This window comes from Schistocerca nitens, chromosome 8, assembly GCF_023898315.1.
Source record: "Schistocerca nitens isolate TAMUIC-IGC-003100 chromosome 8, iqSchNite1.1, whole genome shotgun sequence".
NCBI lineage: Eukaryota > Metazoa > Arthropoda > Insecta > Orthoptera > Acrididae > Schistocerca > Schistocerca nitens.
The window spans coordinates 29822801-29845600 of record NC_064621.1 but is presented as its reverse complement, the minus strand read 5'-3'; the positions used below and the strand labels follow the sequence as shown (position 1 = coordinate 29845600).

At 42.6% G+C, this 22800-nt stretch overlaps 1 protein-coding gene across 1 annotated transcript in view; it reads right to left on the bottom strand.

Moving 5' to 3' along the window:
* Positions 1-8278: 8278 nt before the first annotated feature.
* Positions 8279-22800, bottom strand: part of LOC126198808 (calumenin) — a 29781-nt gene continuing 15259 nt past the window's right edge. Inside the window, exons 4-6 of the mRNA XM_049935377.1 lie at positions 11748-11941; positions 10340-10698; positions 8279-10249 (exon numbers count right to left, since the gene is read on the bottom strand). Of these exons, the coding sequence (XP_049791334.1) occupies positions 10061-10249; positions 10340-10698; positions 11748-11941 (742 nt within the window). The 3' untranslated portion in view covers positions 8279-10060. The remainder of the gene's footprint in view (positions 10250-10339; positions 10699-11747; positions 11942-22800) is intronic.

Below are 22800 nucleotides of genomic sequence, written 5' to 3'. Positions count from 1 at the left end.
ATGGTTTACTTTAACCACTGACCATAAGTCACTGACTTTTTTGGTTCATCCGTCCAAGAATATATCAGATCGAACAGCTCAGAAACTTCAACATTGGGCAATGATCCTTTCCGACTGTAATTATGATATTGCCTATAGCCCCACCACTAAGCATGTAAATGAAGAAACACTTTCATGTCTGCCAGAAAGTGAAGACCCAGTGTTTGATTCATCAGAATATTCTTGTTGTCAACTGGATCAGTGTGAAGTTGAAACATTGCAACCCTTCCTGATCGATGTGCGGATCATTGCTTCAGTCACCGCATATGATCTGCAATTGAAACGGCTTTCTCAATTCATCAAACATAGATGCCCGACTAATGGATTGGAGTTCACAGATCCTATCATTGGCTGTTACTGTCCACAACGGCAGGCACTGTCAATACAACAAGGTGTTATTCTGATTCACTCACCAAACAGACATACTTGAGCCTTAGTTTCTCGCAAGTGTCAAGCTTCTGTTTTACACCAACTCCATATGGGACACTGGGGGTCTTGTCAAGACTAAACAGCTAGCTCGTCGATATTGTACTTAGTTTGGACTTGTCCTACTGTTCAATGGTAATGTATTCATATTGACTTTTGTGGACCATTCTGGAATATGAGATGGCTAACTATAGTGGACACATACAGAAGATTTCCATTCTGCACCCTACATCATCAACGAGCACCATTCGTGCATTGAAAACTATTTTCTGTTCATAGGGCTTACCAAAAGTGATTGTTTCTGACAATCGACCTCAATTTGTTGCAGCAGAATTTCATAAGTTTTGTTCCCTCGATAAAATTAATCATTTGACTACACTGCCTTTTTCACCACAAAGCAATAGGGAAGCTGAACACTTCGTAAGAATGTTTTAAGATGCAGATGACGAAGCTCCGCCAAGAACATTCCAGACAGTTCTTATCACTCTCTGCCTTCTGATGGCAAGTCTCCAGCAGAGCCTCTACATGGACATCCTCATTGTACTATTTTGAGCTCACTGCATCCTTGAACTATGTCATCTCCTCAGCAGTTTCTTACAAAGTTCACAGTGTCTGACAAGGTATAATCCTGCATATAAATCAGTGACATGCCTGGGAACCGGGCACTGTGGTCACCACTCATGATCAGGCACATTATGACGTCTCGTTGGCTTTTGGTCATATATGTCATTGGTAGAAGAACCAACTGAGCCCCCCCCCCCCCCTATTATGATGATTATAGCAATTCTGCAGTGAAATTTCCTTCCACAGACTCCAACTGATCCCCATCCAGGGCTTTAGCAGATTGCTCTGTCTCCCTTTGGGCAGCAGGGCTTCTCTCTGGCGTTGTGGTATTCCCTCTGGCTGCCCCAACCACAGGATGCAGTCGCCTTCACCAGTGGCACCATCTTCCCCTCTGCCAGCCCACATGGACATGGACCCGTCGTCACTGGACGACCCGACCCCCCATGGAACTGAGTGCACTGACATCACCTCCATTGCCAACTACCTTCGAGACCCACCATGGACGCTTCGCCTCCTGGCTAACCTGAAGACCTGCCACGTGTGTGAACGCTGCCAAAAATTTCTCAGAGGATGCTCATACGGCAGATGTCAGTTGCCGGCACCATGCTATACGCTCAGCAACAATGCTCACCCCTTCCCTTTCCACCTTCCAACGTCCTCTAAAGATGTGCATCAATTTGGGGAGGGAGGGGAGACTCCAGAAAGTACTGCACCAAAAGTAATAAGCCACATTCGAAACACTTGCAGTGCAACAGCTGTATGGGTTGGCAGTACGAACTATACCAAGGTCTGCCAGGGGCTGCAGCTGACAACCCATGGGCATCATGCATGTGGATAGCAATTGATCAATGTCTCATTTAATACCGGAGCACTGAAATCAGTTGACCGAGTCATGCACAGTCTCCAGTTGCCACGCCATCTCTGAGACTTATGCTCCTCATGCATTGTAGACCAGCTCTGGGCTCTATGAAGGCAACATTCTGAGACAGTGACAGGACTATAATATTTTAGAGGACTTGTAACAATTTCAAATGTCTAATTGTGTGGGACATTTCACAAGAAGCAGCATCATTTCAGTTGAGATTTCTTCATATTTAATAAATATCATTTTATTACTAATTATTGGGAATCTTCAGGACTGAAGGTAATCTACACCATCCTCCTCCATTCCTGACTGATAGATCTGGAGAAGACGCTCACTTACATCCCCTGGGGTACAGGTGCCAAAGTGAAATTAACAATCCCTAAACTAAACATCTATGAACTGTATGTTTATCACATAGATGAGACTCAAACAAGACCTCATTAATAGTAAAATATCCTACGTCTACATGAAACCCTTTTTAGATATTCTGATATGACTGCAATCTCCATAGATAGTTATGGAAGTGCTGTAGCCATATTTGTCAAAGACAAATTGTACTACTTACATCTCCTCGTCGACACAATCTTGCTAGCAATAACTGTTGCAGCACACTTACCATATAGAGTAACAAACTGTTCCTTTTAATTGACACCACATGATCCCCTAAAAAATGAAGTTTCACTGAGCTTGTCATACTGCTTCACTGACTATTTCTTCTCTGTGGGGGGCATAAAATGTTCACAGTATGCTATGGACCTCCATCACATGCCCCAGACAATTTGTCAATGGCCTCCTCTGCCCAGCGCAATGTGTCAATTATTTGTACCCTAGTGTGGTCAGTTCCCAACCTGAATACATTTAATGGTTGTATGAGTGCCTAAAAGAAAGCTACCAGAATGAATATTCAGTAAAGCTAACAGTACACTATACGGCCAACAGGCTTTATTTTTTTGACATTATTCAAGGGTACATAAACTACATCAAAACAGTGATTCCGAGATGCTGAGCTGGTAACTCACAGTCTTGAGCCCTTCTCTGATAGTGTGAGCAGTACCTCTCTGCAGTGAATACTGGATGTGTGGATCTGCAGGAATGTGAATGCTGATCGGCTGCAGACGGCCTCGTAATTTTTCAATCATATAGCAAGAAGCCACCGAGTTATTAAGAATAACAATCATGTCGTGGTGTTAGTTAATGAACACCGGCTAACTTCTCACTCTCTTCATAGCATTTTAATGTCTGTCCAGTCAGACTTTCCATTTATCCTTCAGCATTTGTAAATATATGTGGTGTCAGTAACTAAAGTTGCAGTTTCAAAATGCTGTAGATTGATATCATTCTGAGCAGAGGTTCTCAAACTTGAACATCACATTTCTGACATAGGAGGAAACATCATGGAAAAAAAAATTAACGCAAACTTTACCAACAGGTGGTGCTGTACATATTTTAACATAAATGGGGTCACTACAAATGACAGATGAATCGCAGTACGATGTCTATGGTTTGAGTTGCACATTACACCATCCATACTGTTCAATGTGCATGACTGCAAAAGTTCAGCAGTCAACAGTTGTTGCACTGTAGTTGGTAAGCCCTTTAATCACGGTGAGGCCATACCCTATTCGATAGGAAAAATCGATTTTTAATTGTCCCGAGGTCAAAAACTGCATAAAAAGCAAAAGACGTCAGTTTTTAATTGTCCTGGGCCAAAATCTGCATAAAAAGCAAAATTACATTTGTTGTTAATTGTCGTGAGACTGGTGCAAAACATGTTCAATACATTGTCACCATTTTCTGCCACAAGTTTAAATCAAGGAACAGCATGTTCCACAACAGACTGGAGGGTTTTGAGGGTCACATTCAGAGTGCTTTGCACAATGCATGCCTTCAGATCAGCTATGTTTTTAATTGGAGCACTGAACACCTTTCAGACAGCCCCACAGCTAAAAGTCTCTCAGATTGATATCAGGTGGGGAAATTACGGCTGATAATTCTAGCATTTCCGAAATGCCTCTGCAGCAGCCAATTCACTAGCTGTGCAATGTGTGGAGGACAGTCATGACATTGGTGTGCAAAAGATCTCGTAGAATTTACCGGTGACAGCACACGTAATGGTACCCACAGGACTCACCTCTTCGTAAAAACACAGTCTTACAATAAATGATGCCATCAACCTGCACCACAAAGTCACCTTCACAGAAGTGGCACTGGCTGATGTTTGTGCAGATTTTCTGTTGCTCATATTCTGCACTTCTGTGTATTGACAAGTCCTTGGAGATAGAAATGGGCTTCGTCCAGCCACAAAATGTTCCTTGGCTGTTCATTTTGCACTTTGGGCAAATTCCACAGCAAACATTTGTCTAGCTGGCAAGCCAGCACGAAGCAACTCCTGAATGTGGGTAACTTTGTATGGACAACAATCCAGAGTGTTTTGTGGGATTTTATGCACCGTGCTTGCAGGCAAGCCCAATGTTTGTGAAATTCACCATACACCACAGGTCTGTACACCAGCGCTCCTGCAATGCTTTGGCCAAATCTTCAACAGGTGTCCGATCTACCGCTTTCCCCTCTGGCACACAGCACTTCAAAAAAAGCTGTCTTTTTCAAATTTTGTAATCATTTTCACCAAACCCTTGGCAGGAATCGGACCAACACTTTTTTTTTCATACCCTTGAATGGAACTTTTGCAGGGCTACTGGTACAGTCGCAGTTCCTATAAAAAGTGTTTTACCAGCGGTGCACATTTTTTCATATAGACAGTCATGTTGCGAGTCTCAGATGCAAACTGAGGAACAGCAGTGTGCTGCACATCTGTTAGTGTACTTACAGCACCATCTGCTGGTAAAATTTCCATTATTCCTCCCCCCCCCCCCCCCATGACATTCTCCCAGCATCAATAGTATGCGGTTTAAATTTGATGTCATTCGGAGTAGTGGTTCTCCTTCCACAGGGTTCTGAAACTTGAACTTTACGGACACCCTGTATATACATCAAGTTTCTGTGGGAGAAGTACCCTTACTGCACTTCAAGATGTGTACAAACAGGGTAATGACCAAGCATTTTTTGCTTTCTGACACTGTCGTTTGTAAAGATGTAGCAATTTCCATCAAAAGTGTACAATTTCTAGAACATTTAACAGACTCCAACATATCTGCTATAGCAGCCTTTACAATGGCAAAGGTGCCTTCTCTCTATTGCAGGGAAAACATTCACAGCACTATTACCAGACAAGAATTCTATATTCTATTTTGATATGATTCTCTTGATGAGACTGTCTGAATCCCCCTTTTCATAGTGGATGCTATTGTTTCCATCCCGGAAAAGCTGTATAAATGAAAGTTCACTGAAGCAATGTCCACACACCTGAGCAGTATCGCATACTATTGAGGCATGGCAGGTACCCCATAGATTGCTCCCGCAAGTTGTTCCACATCAGGAGCCATATACTCCAACAGCACACAGCTCTCTTTAAAGCTGGCCAGCTAATTATAAAAGTTTGTTCAACACTTTACCTAGCCAGTTAAACTATGATCTTTTCAAGTACATCCACAGACTTTATGACAATACAGAATTTGTAGTATTAACCAGACTCTGCCTCAGAAATTGCAGTTTTGCCACACTACCACTCCTGAGCAATGAAGACTCATACCAATTGTGTGATATATGCCACAAGTGTTTGCTTATAAAATGGTATGGACATTGAGCATCAGACCCTCTTATTAGGAAAAAGGTGACACAGGAATGTCACCTTGGAGCATGGTCAGGGACACAACAAGACAAATGAGAAGAGAACTGACAATACACCTAACACTGCAAGGAACAATTAAATGTATCTCCATGTATACTGCACATAATAACTATTAAAAGAAATTCATCCGTACAGTCTCAAATACTGAGCATGAAGTAACAAACACCAGCTGAGTAGTAAACAAGAGAACACTGTTACGCATTTAGATTTTGGCCAAACCCAGTGCAGCTATCACATACACATGACAACTATCTCCAGCAGCTCCAATCAGAATGTAGCTATCACATTGAATGAAAGCAACAATCTGGAGTGTGGACAAAGGAGATGGGGGTAGTGGCATAGGTGGGTAATATAAGGGGGAAAAGAAGAGTGCTGTCTGGTGGAGCTCCCAGAAATCCCTCCCATACAGCCTGGCCACCCAGGGATAATGTATCTGCAGTGATAAGACCTCCCTTGACCAGTATGCTGAAGGTCTTACCAAAGCCTTCACAGACAGACACACCCCTGCAGCAATTTGTGGAAGGATTGCACTTCTGTGACAAATGATTCTCTTCAGTCATCATTGGTCCCTTTGTTGCAGGATCTTTTTCCGGTCGTAGTGATGTCGGAGATTTGATGTTCTACCGGGTTCCCATAGTCACTGTACATTCGTCAAATGGTCGTATGGGAAAATCCCCACTTTATTGCTACCTCAGAGATGACATGTCCCATTGTCATGCGTCTATTATAACACCACATTCAAACTCACTTAAATCTTGATAACCTGCCTTTCTGGCGGCAGTAACGGATCTAACTACTGCACCAGACATTTGTCTTATACAGGTGTTGCCGACTGCTGCACCATATTCTGCCTGTTTACATATCTCTGTATTTGAATACACATGCCTATACCAGTTTCTTTGCCTCTTCAGTGTAGACCCTGCACATTACTCCAGACAGTGATCATCTCTCCCTGCACCTGCTGCTTTTGTACAACGTCACAGTTGTCAGAGATGTGCATGAGGAGTGCTTGTCCGTGCCAGTGTATGTGCTGTCTTTGCTAAAGAAAGCTCCGGCCAAAATCTTCCAACTCAGTGTACCATCTTTACAGTGAGGAGCAATTTACCCTTTTCCTAATATTGTCATTACTCCAACCTGGACTTTCCACTGCTTGAAACAAGAAAAGGAGCACCGTGTATTACACCATCACAAACTTTTTAAGCATAAGCAGAATATGGTCACACAAGTAAAATCAGTTAGTGCAATATACCAAAACATTTTCTAATAGCTGCATATGTGGATCTTCATTTGTTTAAAATCCATAGGGGGGCCATTTAGGATAGGCTCCGGAGAACGCATTAAGTGAATCAGTGGACAAACAAATTTGAGAGCAAACAGTACCTGCCCCAATAATATAAAATTACTTTTTTTACCTGCTCGCATGGTCAGGTCCGACATGACTAAAGAACGTTATTTACATACCATTTTCTACTACTTCTATGATTAATATACCAGTTAAAGGCTATGCAATATAATGCGGTGAGCAACCTTCATGGTTGGCATTGTTTCTATCACTTTACTATGGGGGGCATTCGATAAGTTATGCCACATACTTTTTTTCTCCCCCAATTTCACATGAAGTGGAGTTAAATGTGGGAGATCTTGGAATATTCCTGCTTTAGCCCCTACAGTTTCACAAAGTTCCAATAGGAGTGGGCACTATACATGGCATTCAAAAGGTGTCTGTAACGGAATTGTGCTCCAAGAAGAGAGCTGTCAGCGAGTTTCTTTTGGCAAAGAACACGAGCATCAAAGATATTCATGGCACTTGCAGAATGTCAGCAGAGAATAGCAGTTAACACAAGCACAATGAGTCACTGGGCAAGGCATCAGTCACCATCGCAACAAGGTCACACAAATCCGTCCAATCTTCCATCTCCCAATCAGTTGCACACAGCTGTGACTCCTGCAATAAGGGAATGTGTGGAAACTCCCATTCAATAGATCACAATAAAACACCTAACTGCTCAATTGGATGTCTCGGTAGTGCTGACACTCTATCCAACAGTTGGGGTACTCAAAGATGTGCACCTGCTGCATTCCTCGCCACCTAACAGAAGAGCTTAAACAGCAACCAAGTACCAATTATGTGGAATTGCTTGAGCATTACGAGTCTGATTATGACATTTTTTTGCAATCATCATCATAGGCAATGAAACATTGGTTTATCACTTCAAACCAGAAACAAAACAGCAATCCATGGAGTGGATGTTTGATGACCTCCCCCATGGTTCAACGGTCAACTCTGACGTGTATTATGTTACCCTCAGGAAATTGAAGAAACTACTTCAGGACATTCATCACCGCAAAAATCCAAATAAACTTCTCCTTCTTCATGACAACGGAAGGCTTCACACGTCTGTGCACTCGAGGACACTTGTGGTCCATGCAGACAAAAAGGCTTTCCCAGTAAGGTGACATAAGGTTGTCACATTGAATGGAGATTATGTTGGAAAACAGAGTTTTTAAGCCAAAAGAATTCTTTCAGATAAAAAAATGTGATGCATTACTTATTGAATGCCCTTGCATGTAATCAAGAGGAAGGGGAAAATAGGCAATATTCCACAACATTTAGAACAGCATTCACACACACACAATAAAAATAGTAAGTATTTTCCTGTAATTATAACTGTTACATTAATGGCAGTAATACAGGAAATCTTATTTCCAAATAAAATGAAATTTAAAGCACAAATTATACAATATCTTTAGCACAAGATACATAACATATAAAAAGAGAAATAAAAAAGTAGAAAACAGTAACTAATTAAACTATAAATATATTATACACAGCACCAATATAACATTCATACTTCCTCTTCCATTTTCTCTATTTGTAAGCTTTGGCACAAACATATCTTAACAAATAAATATAAACCTGAAGTTACACAAGATTTTTGCTTAAAAAAAGGGATATTTTAAATTGTTGTAATGTTGTAAAGAATCAAACACTTATCAGTGGCTAACAAGTGTGAATTTTAAGTAAATGGACAACTAAACCAGCCTCTCACAAATCTGGTAAAAGTTGATCTAAATTACGTAAAGCTGCCACATTGCTAACCTTTACACAAGAGACATGAAATATACTTCACTTTTCATAACAGTTTACACACAGGAGAGCAACAACCAATTTTGACATTGGTAATGCAGACCAGTCAGTTTGGATTCCAAACATTTTACTTTTACTCTGTCTCTGCTTTGAAATATTTAAAGTAATATAACTTTGAGAATGAACCTGCAACTACTGCACTTTTGCCAACAACGAATCTCATTCCCGGTGTCAACCATTCTCTCACTATAGTAAATTACCACCTAAATCCTTTCCTTAATTGGAAAGGCAATAATTGCACTAAAACAGTAGCCACCAATGTCATGTGAATGCATCCCAATATACTGCCCTTACAAAGTATACAAATTTTAACCTTTTTTTTAATATTCTATGATTGGTTATCATAAAAAGATTTGATGAGTAATTTTCTGGACAATTTTTGGTTTCTTACATACAATTAAATGAGAATCACTGTCATATGATAATGAACATATAGTGCAAGAATGATGGATGGCTAAATAAAATAACACACCTGAAGTTGTATTTATGATTTGTAGAGCATTGTTTCATAGCTATCAAACACTAGAGTCATCACTTCAGTCAATATGACTAACATTATAACAAGCTTTTAAAATGGAAGACAAGGCACTAAGACGAAGTTCAGAATACCTTCATGTAAATGCATGTACTTGTTATTGTTCAGTCACATGGAATTTCGTTTGCTACAATCATACTTTCTGCCACAACTTTAGTGACAGTTTCCTTCTGTAAAGGGCTTACAAAATTGTATTATTTTATAAATGAATAATACACTTACTAACATGAGATTCACCTGTCCTGTAAATAATTTGTTTCAATTTTACAATTTTATCAACATTATTAGAGAAAGATTTTCCAATTCTTGCTTCACAATATTTTTTCCAGTTTGTAACAATTCACACACCAAATTGAGATTCAAATACAGACATCTTAGGACCTGTTAGCAGTACAGTACAATCTGTACAGCAATTTCTTCTCAACCTGAAATATTTCAAGGCAAGCCTGCACATTAAAAATGAGGTATGCCTTGCAATGATTTTATAATTCACTCAGGAGTACTCAGTAAATGCTGATTTTCAAAGTCTATAAATGTTAATTAAGAAATGAACTATTTTAACTAAGTACTAAACAAATGACTTCTTTCTGAAAAGCACAATTTTTAGTACTTCACAGAACAACACAAATTCCAGGCTCATCCACATATTTGCTTGGTTAGGAAAATACATTTCTGACTGCATATTCTCATCTAGAAATGTAAATTTTTAAGCTAAAAGCAAATAAGAAATATAAATTAAAATTCATCATGTCTCGCAAGAGCTTCACCAAAATCTGTAGCCTGTGAGCCAACAAATAAATCGTATTTGTTAAGTACTTCTTCTTTGGTCAGTTTTTGGTCTGCATCAGAATCTGACTCATAGATTAGATGTCTTGCTTCAGCTTCTGCATGATCAAAGTCAGGTGGAATTATCCAGTTCTTCACCTATGTAGAGGAAAAAAATTATTTTCATAAAAAAACTTGTTGTAGAACAAAGCACCACAATTTTTAGCATTAAAAGTGAAGTTCGCAAACCTCTTCCTTGTCCATAAATCCATCCCCATCCTTGTCTCTGTACTGGGAAAATTGTTCTCGTTCATTTTTCACCCATTCTGGCTCCTCTTCTCCTTCTGATCCTCTATACATATCGCCAATGTATTCAGACAAGGAGATCTTTCCATCTTTGTCCTTGTCAATGTCCTCCATGGTTTCAACTACAACAATATCTCTCATATGTCCTGTTTCTTCTGGGTGCAAGAAACCAGTGAACTCTTCCTTTGTAAGAGCACGGTCACCATCAACATCTGCCACATCCCATCTCCTTTGGTCACGACGCAACATGTTTTGGTAGGAGAATCCCTCACCCTCTTTTTCCAACTCTGATGGGTCCATGTCTGAAATGTAGAAGAGACACAATCTAAAACATAACAAAAAATAATTACACACACACACACACACACACACACACACACACACACAGAGAGAGAGAGAGAGAGAGACAGTGTGTGTAAAACTTACAGTTGATGGGATAGGGCAAGGTGGTGCAATGGTAAGTAACTGAACCCACATTTGTGAAGATGACTGTTTGAATCCCCATCTAGATTTCGATTTCCTTTGATTTCCCTAAATCACTTTTCACAAATGCACAGATGATTGCCAATTTCCTACTCTAGTTCGTGCTCCATCAGTAAAGATATTGTTGCCGACAGGACATAAAAACTTAGCCTTCCTTCCCGCTTTTAATTGGTTGTTACACAAAATTTTAAACCACATTCTTTTCTTCAATATTTGTGTGCCATAATACAGTATGAGGACAACTTAATGCCAAGACAAATAGATTGAGATATAACATATTTCAGACAGAAAACTGAATCATATTCTGTAACGCAACTAACATACACATTCCACAATGTTTACAACAACCAGTTCATTGTCTAACATTTATGACAGAAAAAAACAGGATGCAGCAAATGGGAAAAGAATAAAAACAACAAACTATCCATTTCTTGCTTACTACCCCCCCCCCTTTTTCTTTAAAAAAAAATATTTGAAAATTATAGGCAAGGGATTGTACTGGCAGCTTTGTCACAGCTAGTGTATGATAAGTTTCAGTGTACATCCTAACTTATGATGGGAAATTCAGACCGACCGAAAATAAGTGCTGCGAGTAATCCAATGGTTTTTGCTCCATGAACAGAATAGTAACACTTTCACATAAATGTCAGTTAAAGCACACAAAAACTGTTACTTAACAGTTTTATACAGAGCTGTCACACAATCAAATGAATACAACTGATGTGCCTCCCCACCCCTTTCCCTCCCTATTGGCACATGAAGTAGGTGACTTGTAATCACGGTTTCTAAATAGCTAATGGTCATATAAAATTAATGTTGCAGGAATAACATGTGCTACATGGTAACTAAAATTGAAGAAAATGCATACCATCCATAAAACCATAAACCATCTTCTTGTATTCTTCCCATGTAATTTTATCTTTATTGTCTGGATTGTGAGTCTTCCACTGCCGTTCAACATCATCAACAATATATCGCCTCTGAGTGAATTGTATCCATTCCTTAAGTTCTTCTTGAGAGATAAAACCATCCTTATCTTTGTCAATCTTGTCCACTATTAAACTGCAATTAAAAGAAGTACAAAATTGTGAATAATTTCAGTATTACCACAAAAGTATGTATCCACTGTCTTCCAGTTAAAAATTATTAAAAGTACTTGCTCTGAAAAGACAAATGCACAATACCAATGAAGAAACAAAATTTTAAGCATGATGCAAACCATTTCCATTTTTTTTTTTTTCCCCTGCATCCTGAGACAATGCTGTTAACAGCAATCAGAAGCTTAACTCTGGCGATCACATAATAATACAGAAAAAGCTGTTTCCTTAATTTTTTTATCTTATCCTTCACTTTCAACAAAGGTGTTAATACTGTTTGTTGAGCAGTAGAAGGTGAAAAGCTTTTACCACTTGGTTACATATTTTCACACTTTATTTCAATCACCATCATCAATAACGACAGAAGTTAAGATTTGTTTGTTGTGACATATGGCCCCACTCTGTTCCCTATAATTTGGCCAATGTGTGACCACTGGTGTATGATGAACTCCCTTCTGATTGCATCAACCATGTTCATGGTCTAGCTTTGTTGACGTTTATGCCAACATTGTGTGAATGGCTAGTAACAGTTTGTGATGCGCTGTGTTCAGTGATCTAGCAAGTTTCATAGTTTTGGTCACCATGTTTATCTGGTTATAGGTTAGGTTAGGTTAGTGTTGTTTAACGTCCCGTCGACAACGAGGTCATTAGAGACGGAGCGCAAGCTCGGGTTAGGGAAGGATGGGGAAGGAAATCGGCCGTGCCCTTTCAAAGGAACCATCCCGGCATTTGCCTGAAACGATTTAGGGAAATCACGGAAAACCTAAATCAGGATGGCTGGAGACGGGATTGAACCGTCGTCCTCCCGAATGCGAGTCCAGTGTGCTAACCACTGCGCCACCTCGTTCGGTTTATCTGGTTATAAGTTTAATGCATTACTTATAGAATGCTATATCCAAAGTAAGAAACAAGCGAGTGAACTGGGTCAAGTTATTGGCTGGCATTATTTCAGAGCCAAAAATAATCCCAAGTATCCTAACATTGGTTTCTCAAAGACTAAGACAACAGACAATACTGAAGCGATACTTTCTACAGCAGAAGGACAATCCAGCAACAATAGGTATGACAAGATAGATAAAAGTGCAGGAATTGTGCCTTGACACGCAAAAAGTGAAAGATACCATTCACTGGTCAATAAGAAGCTCCTAAAAGCAGTCTATGAAGCCTCTTACTTTATCACTTGATACTACAGGCAAAGGTTTACTGTTGACAGTTAAAGTAAGGATGAAAGAAATTATTCTGGACCAAATATTCGCAAATAAATTAAAACAAAGTTCCGGTGTCAAATGATAAAGTAAGTAGATGTATCTTGGAAATTAGCACCGGCTCGTGTGTGAAACTTAGAGCAAGAATTAAAGGAGGTTCAAAATTTGAAATTCAGGTAGATGAACTGACAGACAACAAACTTTTCAAGCTGTTGGCATATGTCAGGGATTGTTATGCTGAGGTTGGTCAATTGATTAGGGGAGAAGGGGGCAGGGTGACCAAACAGTGAGGTCACTGGTCCCAAAGTTCAAGTTGATAGAAATTAAGAGAGGAACAACACCTACAGCACAGTCCAGTCAATGGGAAAGGAAAACAAGCAAACATAGAGCTATAGGGAACACTGTGGTGGCAGGAAGAGCAAAGAACAGGATGGACAGGGGGAGGGGGAGGAGGGAGGGCTAAGAGCATGGGATGCTCCAGAGGCACTCTACACACGACAGGGCGACAGCACCACCGCTGACCCATCTGGATCCTCACACAAAACCATGATCATGACACAGCAGGGAAAATGCCACAAAGAGAACACACAAAGAAAGAGGGAACAAAATGGCACAAAAGACCAGACGAAACATAGGAAAAAGGGAGGGGGCACTGGACAGCATGGAGGTAGTGCCAAAGGCCACCAAAACCAACACAAATGCTAATTTCCAATTTCAGTACTTTACTGTAGGAGGACAAAACATTTCATGAAGAGAACCGCATGACACCACACATATATAAAAAGGAATTTGATGTGAAGCCACAATCCATCCTCAGAGGGGTCATGGAGAAAGTGGGTAAGTGGCTCTTGCAAATCCTCTGACATTCCTGATAAATTTAGTAATGAAGAAAGGCATATTCCCAAAATGTTTAAAAAGGAGCAAGGTAGTGGCACTATTTAAAGGAGGGAAAAAGGTAACTGTATACCTATAACAATCCGAACTGTTTTGTCTAAAATAATAGAAGCAGTGATTAAAGACAGATTTATAACTTCATTGAGAAACAAAACATCTTAAACAAAGCACAACATGGATTTAGAAAGGGAGATACATTAAGACTGCAGTGACAAATTTCATATGTATGCCAATTACACAACTTTACTAGTATGTAGAGACTCGGTGGAAGATTTGGAAAAAGAGAGCCAGTGAGAATCTGGACATGGAGGAACAGTTTATTAGAGAAAATAATTTACTAATCAACAGTAAAAAAAAAACTGTGTGTCCAAAATTTGAAACAAATAACTAAAAGCTCAGAGGAATTTATTCTGAGCATTGGGGACCGAACTGGACTGTAACTGATTTCTGGAAATAGAAGTAGACAAATTTATAACATGAGAAAACCACACTGATGATATTTGTTCCAAAATCAATATAAATATGTTGGTTGGTTGGTTTAAAGGCGGGAGAAGGGACCAAACTACGAGGTCATCACTCCCTTGTTCCTAATAAAACAGTGCCACAAGTTTGAGAAGAAAACGAACAAAACATATAACACAAAATGGAAAGAAAGGGAGAGCCACTAGAACGAAGGGAAGGCAATGAACAGTAAAAGGAACAAAAAATGGACAAGAAAATAGAGACACTAGAAACAGAAGAGAGTAAAACATGAAACCACTTTACAGTGGCTGGCCAACCTAGAGAATAAAAATGGAAAGACAGCCACTCTGCAACACATTAAAACTTCCACCCCAAAAGCACTAGGGTGGAAGACAGAGGGACATGTGCAAAAACTTACATAGAAGTATAAAACCCACTCTCACAGATAAAACGTAAAACTAAAAGTGCTGTGGAGGCATTATCACCCAACACTGAAGGCATAGTGCACGGAAAGTTAGAAGTCTGCTGCAGAGCAGCTAAAAGTGGGCAGTCCAGCAAGAGGTGGACAACCGTCATTTGAGAGCCACAGCGACACTGAGGTGGGTCCTCGCGCCGGAATAGGTATCCATGCATTAGCCACATATGGCCAATGCGGAGCCGGCAGAGGACAACTGATTCCCTTCAAGAGGCCCGCATGGAAGACTTCCACATATTCATAGTCTCCTTAATGACATGCAGTTTATTATGCATGCTGTTATGCCATTCCGTCTCCCAAGGCTGGAAAACCCTGTGGTATAAGACAGAACGCAGGTCAGCTTCGGAGATCCCTATCTCCAGAAGTGGTTTCCGCGTCGCCTGTTTGGCCAGCCTGTCGGCAAATTCGTTGCCGGGGATTCCGATGTGTCCTGGCGTCAACACAAACACCACGGAGCAGCGGGACTGTTCCAGGGCATAGATGGACTCCTGAATGTATGCTACCAGAGGTTGGTGAGGCTAGCACTGGTCGACAGCTTGTAGGCTGCTCAATAAATCAGTACACAGGAGAAATGACTCACTAGGGCATGAGTGGATTTACTCAAGAGCACGAGATATGGCCACCAGCTCTGCAGTGAAACCACTGCAGCCAACTGGCAAGGAGTGTTGCTCAAAATGTCCTCCATGAACATATGCAAAGCCTATGTGACCTTCAGCCATTGAGCCTTTGGTGTAAACCACTTCAGAGCCCCAGAACATGTCAAGAATCAAGAGAAATTGACAGCGGAGAGAGGCGGGGTTAACGAAGTCCTTAGGGCCATGCAAAAGGTCCAGACGAAGCTGCGGCCAAGGTGTACGTGAATGGACCGCAAGTAGAGGTGGTAAAGGGAAGGACTCCAGTTCAGAGAGAAGGGGCCGCACGCGAACCGCAATGGTTAGCCCCCATCTGGGCCACAGATGCAGGAGATGGACTGCCACGGGCGGGAAAAGCAGATGGTTATTCGGATGCGCAGGGGAACTATGAATGTGTGCTGCGCAACTGGTGAGCGGTTGCGCACGTCTGATCTGTAGTGGAGGGACACCAGCCTGCACCATTACGCTGGTCACCAGACTCGTCCTAAAAGCTCCTGTCGCCAATTGAACCCCACAGTGGTGCTGCCAAACCATAAATCACACTCCCATAGTCAATTCGGGATTGGACAAGGGCTCTGTAGAGCTGCAGCAGCGTGCAGCAATCTGCACCCCAATTGGTGCTGCTCAGGCAACAGAGGGCATTGAGGTACTACCAGCACTTCTGCTTAAGCTGATGAAGATGAGGGAGCCAAGTCAATCGAATGTTGAAAACCAGTCCAAGGAATTTGTGTCTCCACTACAGAGAGTGAATCATCATTAAGGTAAAGTGTGGGTTCTGGATGAACTGTACGACGCCGACAAAAGTGCACGACACACAACTTTGCGGCTGAAAATTAGAAGCCGTGGGCTAGATCCCATGACTGCACCCTGTGGATGGCTCCAAGGAGGCTCCGTTCAGCAATAACAGTACTGGAGCAGCAGTACGAAATGCAGAAGTCGTCTGCATACAGAGAAGGTGAGACGGAGGGCCCGACTGCTGCTGCTAGACCGTTAATGGCCACTAAAAATAGAGAGACACTCAATACAGAGCCCTGCGGGACTCCATTCTCCTAGATATGGATGGAACTATGGGAGTCACCAACTTGGACACGGGAAGTACGGAGCGGCAGGAAGTTTTGGATAAAAATCGGGAGTGGTCCCTGGAGACCCCACTCATACAATGTGGCAAGGATATGACGTCGCCAAGTTGTGTCGTATGCTTTATGTAAGCCAAAAAAAGGCAGCAATCAGGTGTTGCTGTCTGGAAAAGGCTGTTCGGATGGCAGACTCGATGGTCACAAGATTATCAGTGGTAGAGCGACCCTGGCGGAAGCCGCCCCGACATGGAGCCAACAAGCCACACGACTCCAGGGCCGAACCCAACCGCCGACATACCCATACGTTCCAGCAGCTTATGGAGAACGTTAGTGAGGCTGATGGGCCGATAGCTATCCACATCAAGTGAGTTTTTACTGGGTTTGAGCACTGGAATGATGGTGCTCTCCCGCCATTGCGATGGAAAGATGCCACCTGAGTGTGCGAAAGGCTGGGGGATAATTCTCCGACACAGAGACTCGAGCAAAGTGCTCGGCAATCGCGTTTGTGTTGGTACATAACTCGCCATTTATGGTAACACCGGGGGCAGCTATTGGGGCCTGGTACCCGAAAAGACGTTTGATCTTTGCCCAGACTTGGGAAGGTGACGTGTGGCACCTAATGGTGGAGATGTATCTCTCCCAACACTTCTTTTCACGTTGTTTGATGAGGTAGTGAGCACGGGCACGGAGCTGTTCAAAGGCTATGAGGTGCTCCAGGAAAGGGTGCCGGTTATGCCGCTGTAGAGCTCGCCGACACTCCTTAATTGCTTCAGCAACTTCCGGTGACCACCAAGGGACTGCCTTACGCCTTGGGCACCCTAACGAGAGAGGGATCGCATTTTCTGCAGCAGAAACAACTGTGCTAGTCACCTGCTCAACCATCACATCGATGTTACTGTGTGGGGGAGATTCAGCTGTGACAGCAGAGGTGAAAGTTCCCCAGTCCACCTTGTTCAAAGCCCGTCTGGGCAGACGTCCGTGTGCCTGACACTGGGGCAGTGACAGGTCGACATGTGCTCTCCAGTGGATATATGGGAGAAGTCCTGGGCTGCAAACTGATAAATCAAATGGCTGAGTAACTACCAGGAGTCACACTGAAACATGCGGCAGCCCCAGTATTCAAGAGGCAGAGGTTGAATAGCGTCAGTTAAGTTTAGACATCTCTGCCTTGGCCAATAAGCATGGTATCACCCCACAAGAGGTTATGGGCATTAAAATCTCCCAGAAGTAGGAAAGGTTCAGGGAGTTGATCAATCAGTGCAGCTAATACATTCAGGAGTACTGCACCATCTGGAGGAAGATACACATTAAAGACTTATTTCCTGTGTCGTCCTTATTCTGACAGCCACAGCTTCAAGAGGGGTTTGAAGGGGCACATGTTCAATACAGACCGAATTTAGGACATAAACACAAACTCCGCCTGACACTCTATTATAGTCGCTACAGTTCCTGTAATATCCATTATAGCCGCGGAGGGCAGGGGTCCGCACTGCTGGGAACCAGGTTTCCTGGAGGGCAATGCAGATAGCAAGTGTAAAGCTTAACAGTTGCCACAGCTCAGCCAGGCGGTGGAAAAAACCACTGCAATTCCACTGGAGGATCACATCGTGAGACTGGGAAGGTATGGAGCATTCATTCAATGAGGCAGTTTAAACCTGCTGCCACTGATTTATTGCCTGTGCAACCTATATCCATTGTGTCTTGAGGGTCTGGCGAGATCTAGGGCGTCAGCGGACGCCAAAATCTCCACCCCATCCTCAGCCGCAGAGCTTGTAGGTAGCGGTGGTGTGGGTGCCACCGCAATTTCCTTGGTCTTAGGGGTTTTCTTTTTGGATTTCTCTCGCTGCTCCTTGGGTTTCCCTGGCTGCGAGGACTTCACTGGCTCAGTCTCCTGGACTGCAGATGAGCATGAAGCCGTATGACCAGCTGCTTTTGAGCTCTTCAGCCACTGGTGAATGTCATCTTTCCCACTAGAAGAAACCTGGGAAGGGAGTGACCCAAGGGACCCGTTCCTAGCGAGAGAAGCCAGAGAAGACTTATGCTTCTCTGGCTTAGAAGTGGGGACGGATGTCCCTGATGGTTGGGGGGGGGGGGGGGGGGGGGGGTTGCTCCCTAAGTAGGTGGTGCAGGAGCACCAGGGAGGGAAATGCCCCCCACCATCAAGGGGGCAGGTGTAGTCTTCCGGCTCTGAGAGGTGACCTGGGTAGGCAGAGCTGATGGTGCCACAACTGTTGTAGCAGCAGCTTAACACAATGTCATAAGCACAGGATACAAGCATTCAGATTTTCTCTTAGCCTCGGTGTAGGTCAGTCTGTCCAGGGTCTTGTACTCCATTATTTTCCTTTCTTTCTGGAGAATCCTGCAGTCAGGCGAGCAAGGCAAATGGTGCTCTCCACAATTGACACAGGTGAGAGGTGGGGCACATGAAGTATTGGGATGTGACGGGCGTCTGCAATCTCGGCATGTGACACTGGAAGTACAGCAGGAAGACATATGGCCGAACTTCTAGCACTTAAAGCACCGAATCGAGGGAGGGATATAGGGCTTTACATCACACTGGTAGACCACCACCTTGACCTTCTTGGGCAATGTATCACTCTCTAAGACCAAGATGAAGGCACCGGTGACAACATGATTATCCTTCGGACCCCGGTGGACACACCGGACCAAATGTACACCTCGCCGCTGGAAATTGGCGCGCAGCTCATCGTCGGACTGCAAAACGAGGTCTCTATGAAAAATGATACCCTGTACCATATTTAAGCTCTTATGGGCGTGATGGTTACAGAAACAACCCACAGCTTGTCACAATCGAGTAACTCCCATGACTGGGCAGAGGATGCTGTTTTGATCAAGGCTGACCCAGATCTCATTTTGGACAGGTCTTCCACCTCCCCGATCTTGTCCTCTAAATGCTCAACAAAAAACTGAGGCTTCATTGCCATGAAACATTCCCCATCAGCTCTCGAACATACAAGGTACCGGGGCGAATAAGATCCGCTGACATCCTTAGCCTGACGTTCCTCACATGGTATGGCCGGGGAGGGGAATGATTTGGGGTCATACTTCTGTGCACTGAATTGAGCTCGTGATCGCTTAGAGACTGCTGGTGTTTCACCACCAGCAAGAGATGATGGACTCGGCTTCATCACGTGTCATCTGCCCTGATGCCACCCACTCCGACCAGGGGCCCTCTCCACAGGCGCCAACCAGCCGCAGCGAAGGCTACCTGCCGGGAGTCCTGATGCCCCACGGGGATGGGCATCTACCCCTTGGCATACGTGGGGAGTTAATGGTGCAGGCATCAGCAGAGTGATCCCTGTGTGGTCAGGGGGCTACAACCAACAGGGTACATGGCAGCCCCACCACAACGGACTGGCTATCATGCTGGATATCAGGTGCAAAGAAGTCCATGGTCATCGTCAACACAGAAATGCACCCATGAAGGTGTCCTCGCCCAAGAGATGGAGAATGGGCAGGACTGCAATGCGACAATGAGAAAGTGGGCTAAAGATCTCAATGCACGATGGACATGACACACCTTGTAAGGCGCCCTTCCCCAATTGGCTCGCTCTTCGGGAAAATTTTGAAGAATGGAGGTCAAACCCTACAGGGGACCATCACAAAGGCCGAAACGTGTGAAACTCCTTTTAGTTGCTTCGTACGACAGGCAGGAATACCTCGGTCCTATTCCAGCTCCCGGACCCACAGAGGGGTATAAATATATTCTCATTGAAAAGAATGTGCTATGCAGTGGGCACAGAAACTGTGATAAAAATATAGATTTATCTCCCCGCACATACTGTACTGTATACCATATGGGGAGGAGCAGTACACACACACATTTAAAGAATCTTAAAACTTCAAAAGAAAGCCATCAGATGCCTAGCTGCAGTAACACCATTGAAATCCTGCAAAAACAAATTCAAAGAATTTGAAATAATAACTGTGCCAAGTTACACAGCACCTCTAAACAGACAAGAGGAGGCCACAATGTTGGGAACACGGACTTACTTCAAACTTTGTACACTGTTAGCGGGCCATTAAAACAACAATGTGCAAGTAGTAAGGTGCACTGCTCTTAGAATTCTAAGAAAACTGCAAGAAAAGTTTTACACATCTATTATGTAACTGATGTATCTGAGCAAAGGAGCTAGTCGTAAGAAGTCATCATGATCAAGCAGTTAGCATTCACATGTTGCAAACTAGTCTTGGAGGAGGCGGCACTTCGAATCCTCACACTGCTGGATTTTTTAATTGAGAAAAGAACATTTGAATTTTGATGAAGTAGTGAATTTCACATGTTATTTGACTATTTTCTCTTTGTAACTAAATTTTCAAGGACTTGGGACAGGATTGGAAGCCCAAGTCAAACATCGATAAATAATTATGTGAATGATGTTATTGACAATCAGTAATATACTAAGTCACAATGTGCCAGACCACAAGAGTAATGTACAATTACTTGGGATGTGCTCCACGTATCACACGTTTCAGGATAATATTTATCATATGGACATGTAAAACAAATTAAACTACATGTGAATACATGTGTTTTTTCATTATATTCTCTCTCAAATGTCATATAAATTAAACAATAGAAATGTTGATAACAAAAGTACGTGGAAGTAGGATTCAAACCACTGCCTCCTCCACGACCCATTTGAAATGTGCGAACGCTAACTGCTTGACCACAATGACCTCTTACAACCGGCCCCTTCACATAGGTTCACTTGTTACATAACAGGCACATAAAACTTCTCCTACAATTTTCTCAGAACTGTCAGAACAGTGCACCTTACAATATGCACATTATGTTGTTTTAACGGCCTACTAAAGGTGTACAAAGCTAGAAATAAATCTGTGATTCCAACATTGTTGCATCCCCTTGAGACACATACATGACCACAACACAAGAAATAAACTACCTTATCTGCAGCAAAAGCTAGAAAATGATAAATAGGGGACCTATAAATGCACGAAGCTTATTTTATAACGGACTGTAAGTTAACATAAAGAGCATAAAGGAAGTGAGCACCTCCAAATAGAAACTGAAGGAACATCTCATCTCTGGATATCGGTACACGGTAAGAAATACCTGCAGGCACATCCATAGCACAAACGTAAACTTGAATATGGAGTAAAACAGTTTCTTTTTCATGTGGAACCAAATTTCCTGAAAGAAGGAAAATGGAAAACGAAGTGTAGTGTTGAAATTACAGAAGAGAACATACAAAGCATTTGCAGATATGGTTCAAATGGCTCTAAGCACTATGGGACTCAACTGCTGTGGTCATAAGTCCCCTAGAACTTAGAACTACTTAAACCTAACTAACCTAAGGACAGCACACAACACCCAGCCATCATGAGGCAGAGAAAATCCCTGACCCCACCGGGAATCGAACCCGGGAACCCGGGCGTGGGAAGCGAGAACGCTACCGCACATTTGCAGATATGTTGTTGTTGTTGTTGTTGTGGTCTTCAGTCCTGAGACTGGTTTGATGCAGCTCTCCATGCTACTCTATCCTGTGCAAGCTTCTTCATCTCCCAGTACCTACTGCAACCTACATCCTTCTGAATCTGTTTAGTGTATTCATCTCTTGGTCTCCCTCTACGATTTTTACCCTCCATGCTGCCCTCCAATACTAAATTGGTGATCCCTTGATGCCTCAGACCATGTCCTACCAACCGATCCCTTCTTCTAGTTAAGTTGTGCCACAAACTTCTCTTCTCCCCAATCCTATTCAATACCTCATTAGTTATATGATCTACCCATCTAATCTACAGGATTCTTCTGTAGTACCACATTTCGAAAGCTTCTATTCTCTTCTTGTCCAAACTAGTTATCGTCCATGTTTCACTTCCATACATGGCTACGATCCATACAAATACTTTCAGAAATGACTTCCTTACACTTACATCAATACTCGATGTTAACAAATTTCTCTTCTTCAGAAAAGCTTTCCTTGCCATTGCCAGTCTACATTTGATATCCTCTCTACTTCGACCATCATTAGTTATTTTGCTCCCCAAACAGCAAAACTCCTTTACTACTTTAAGTGTCTTATTTCCTAACCTAA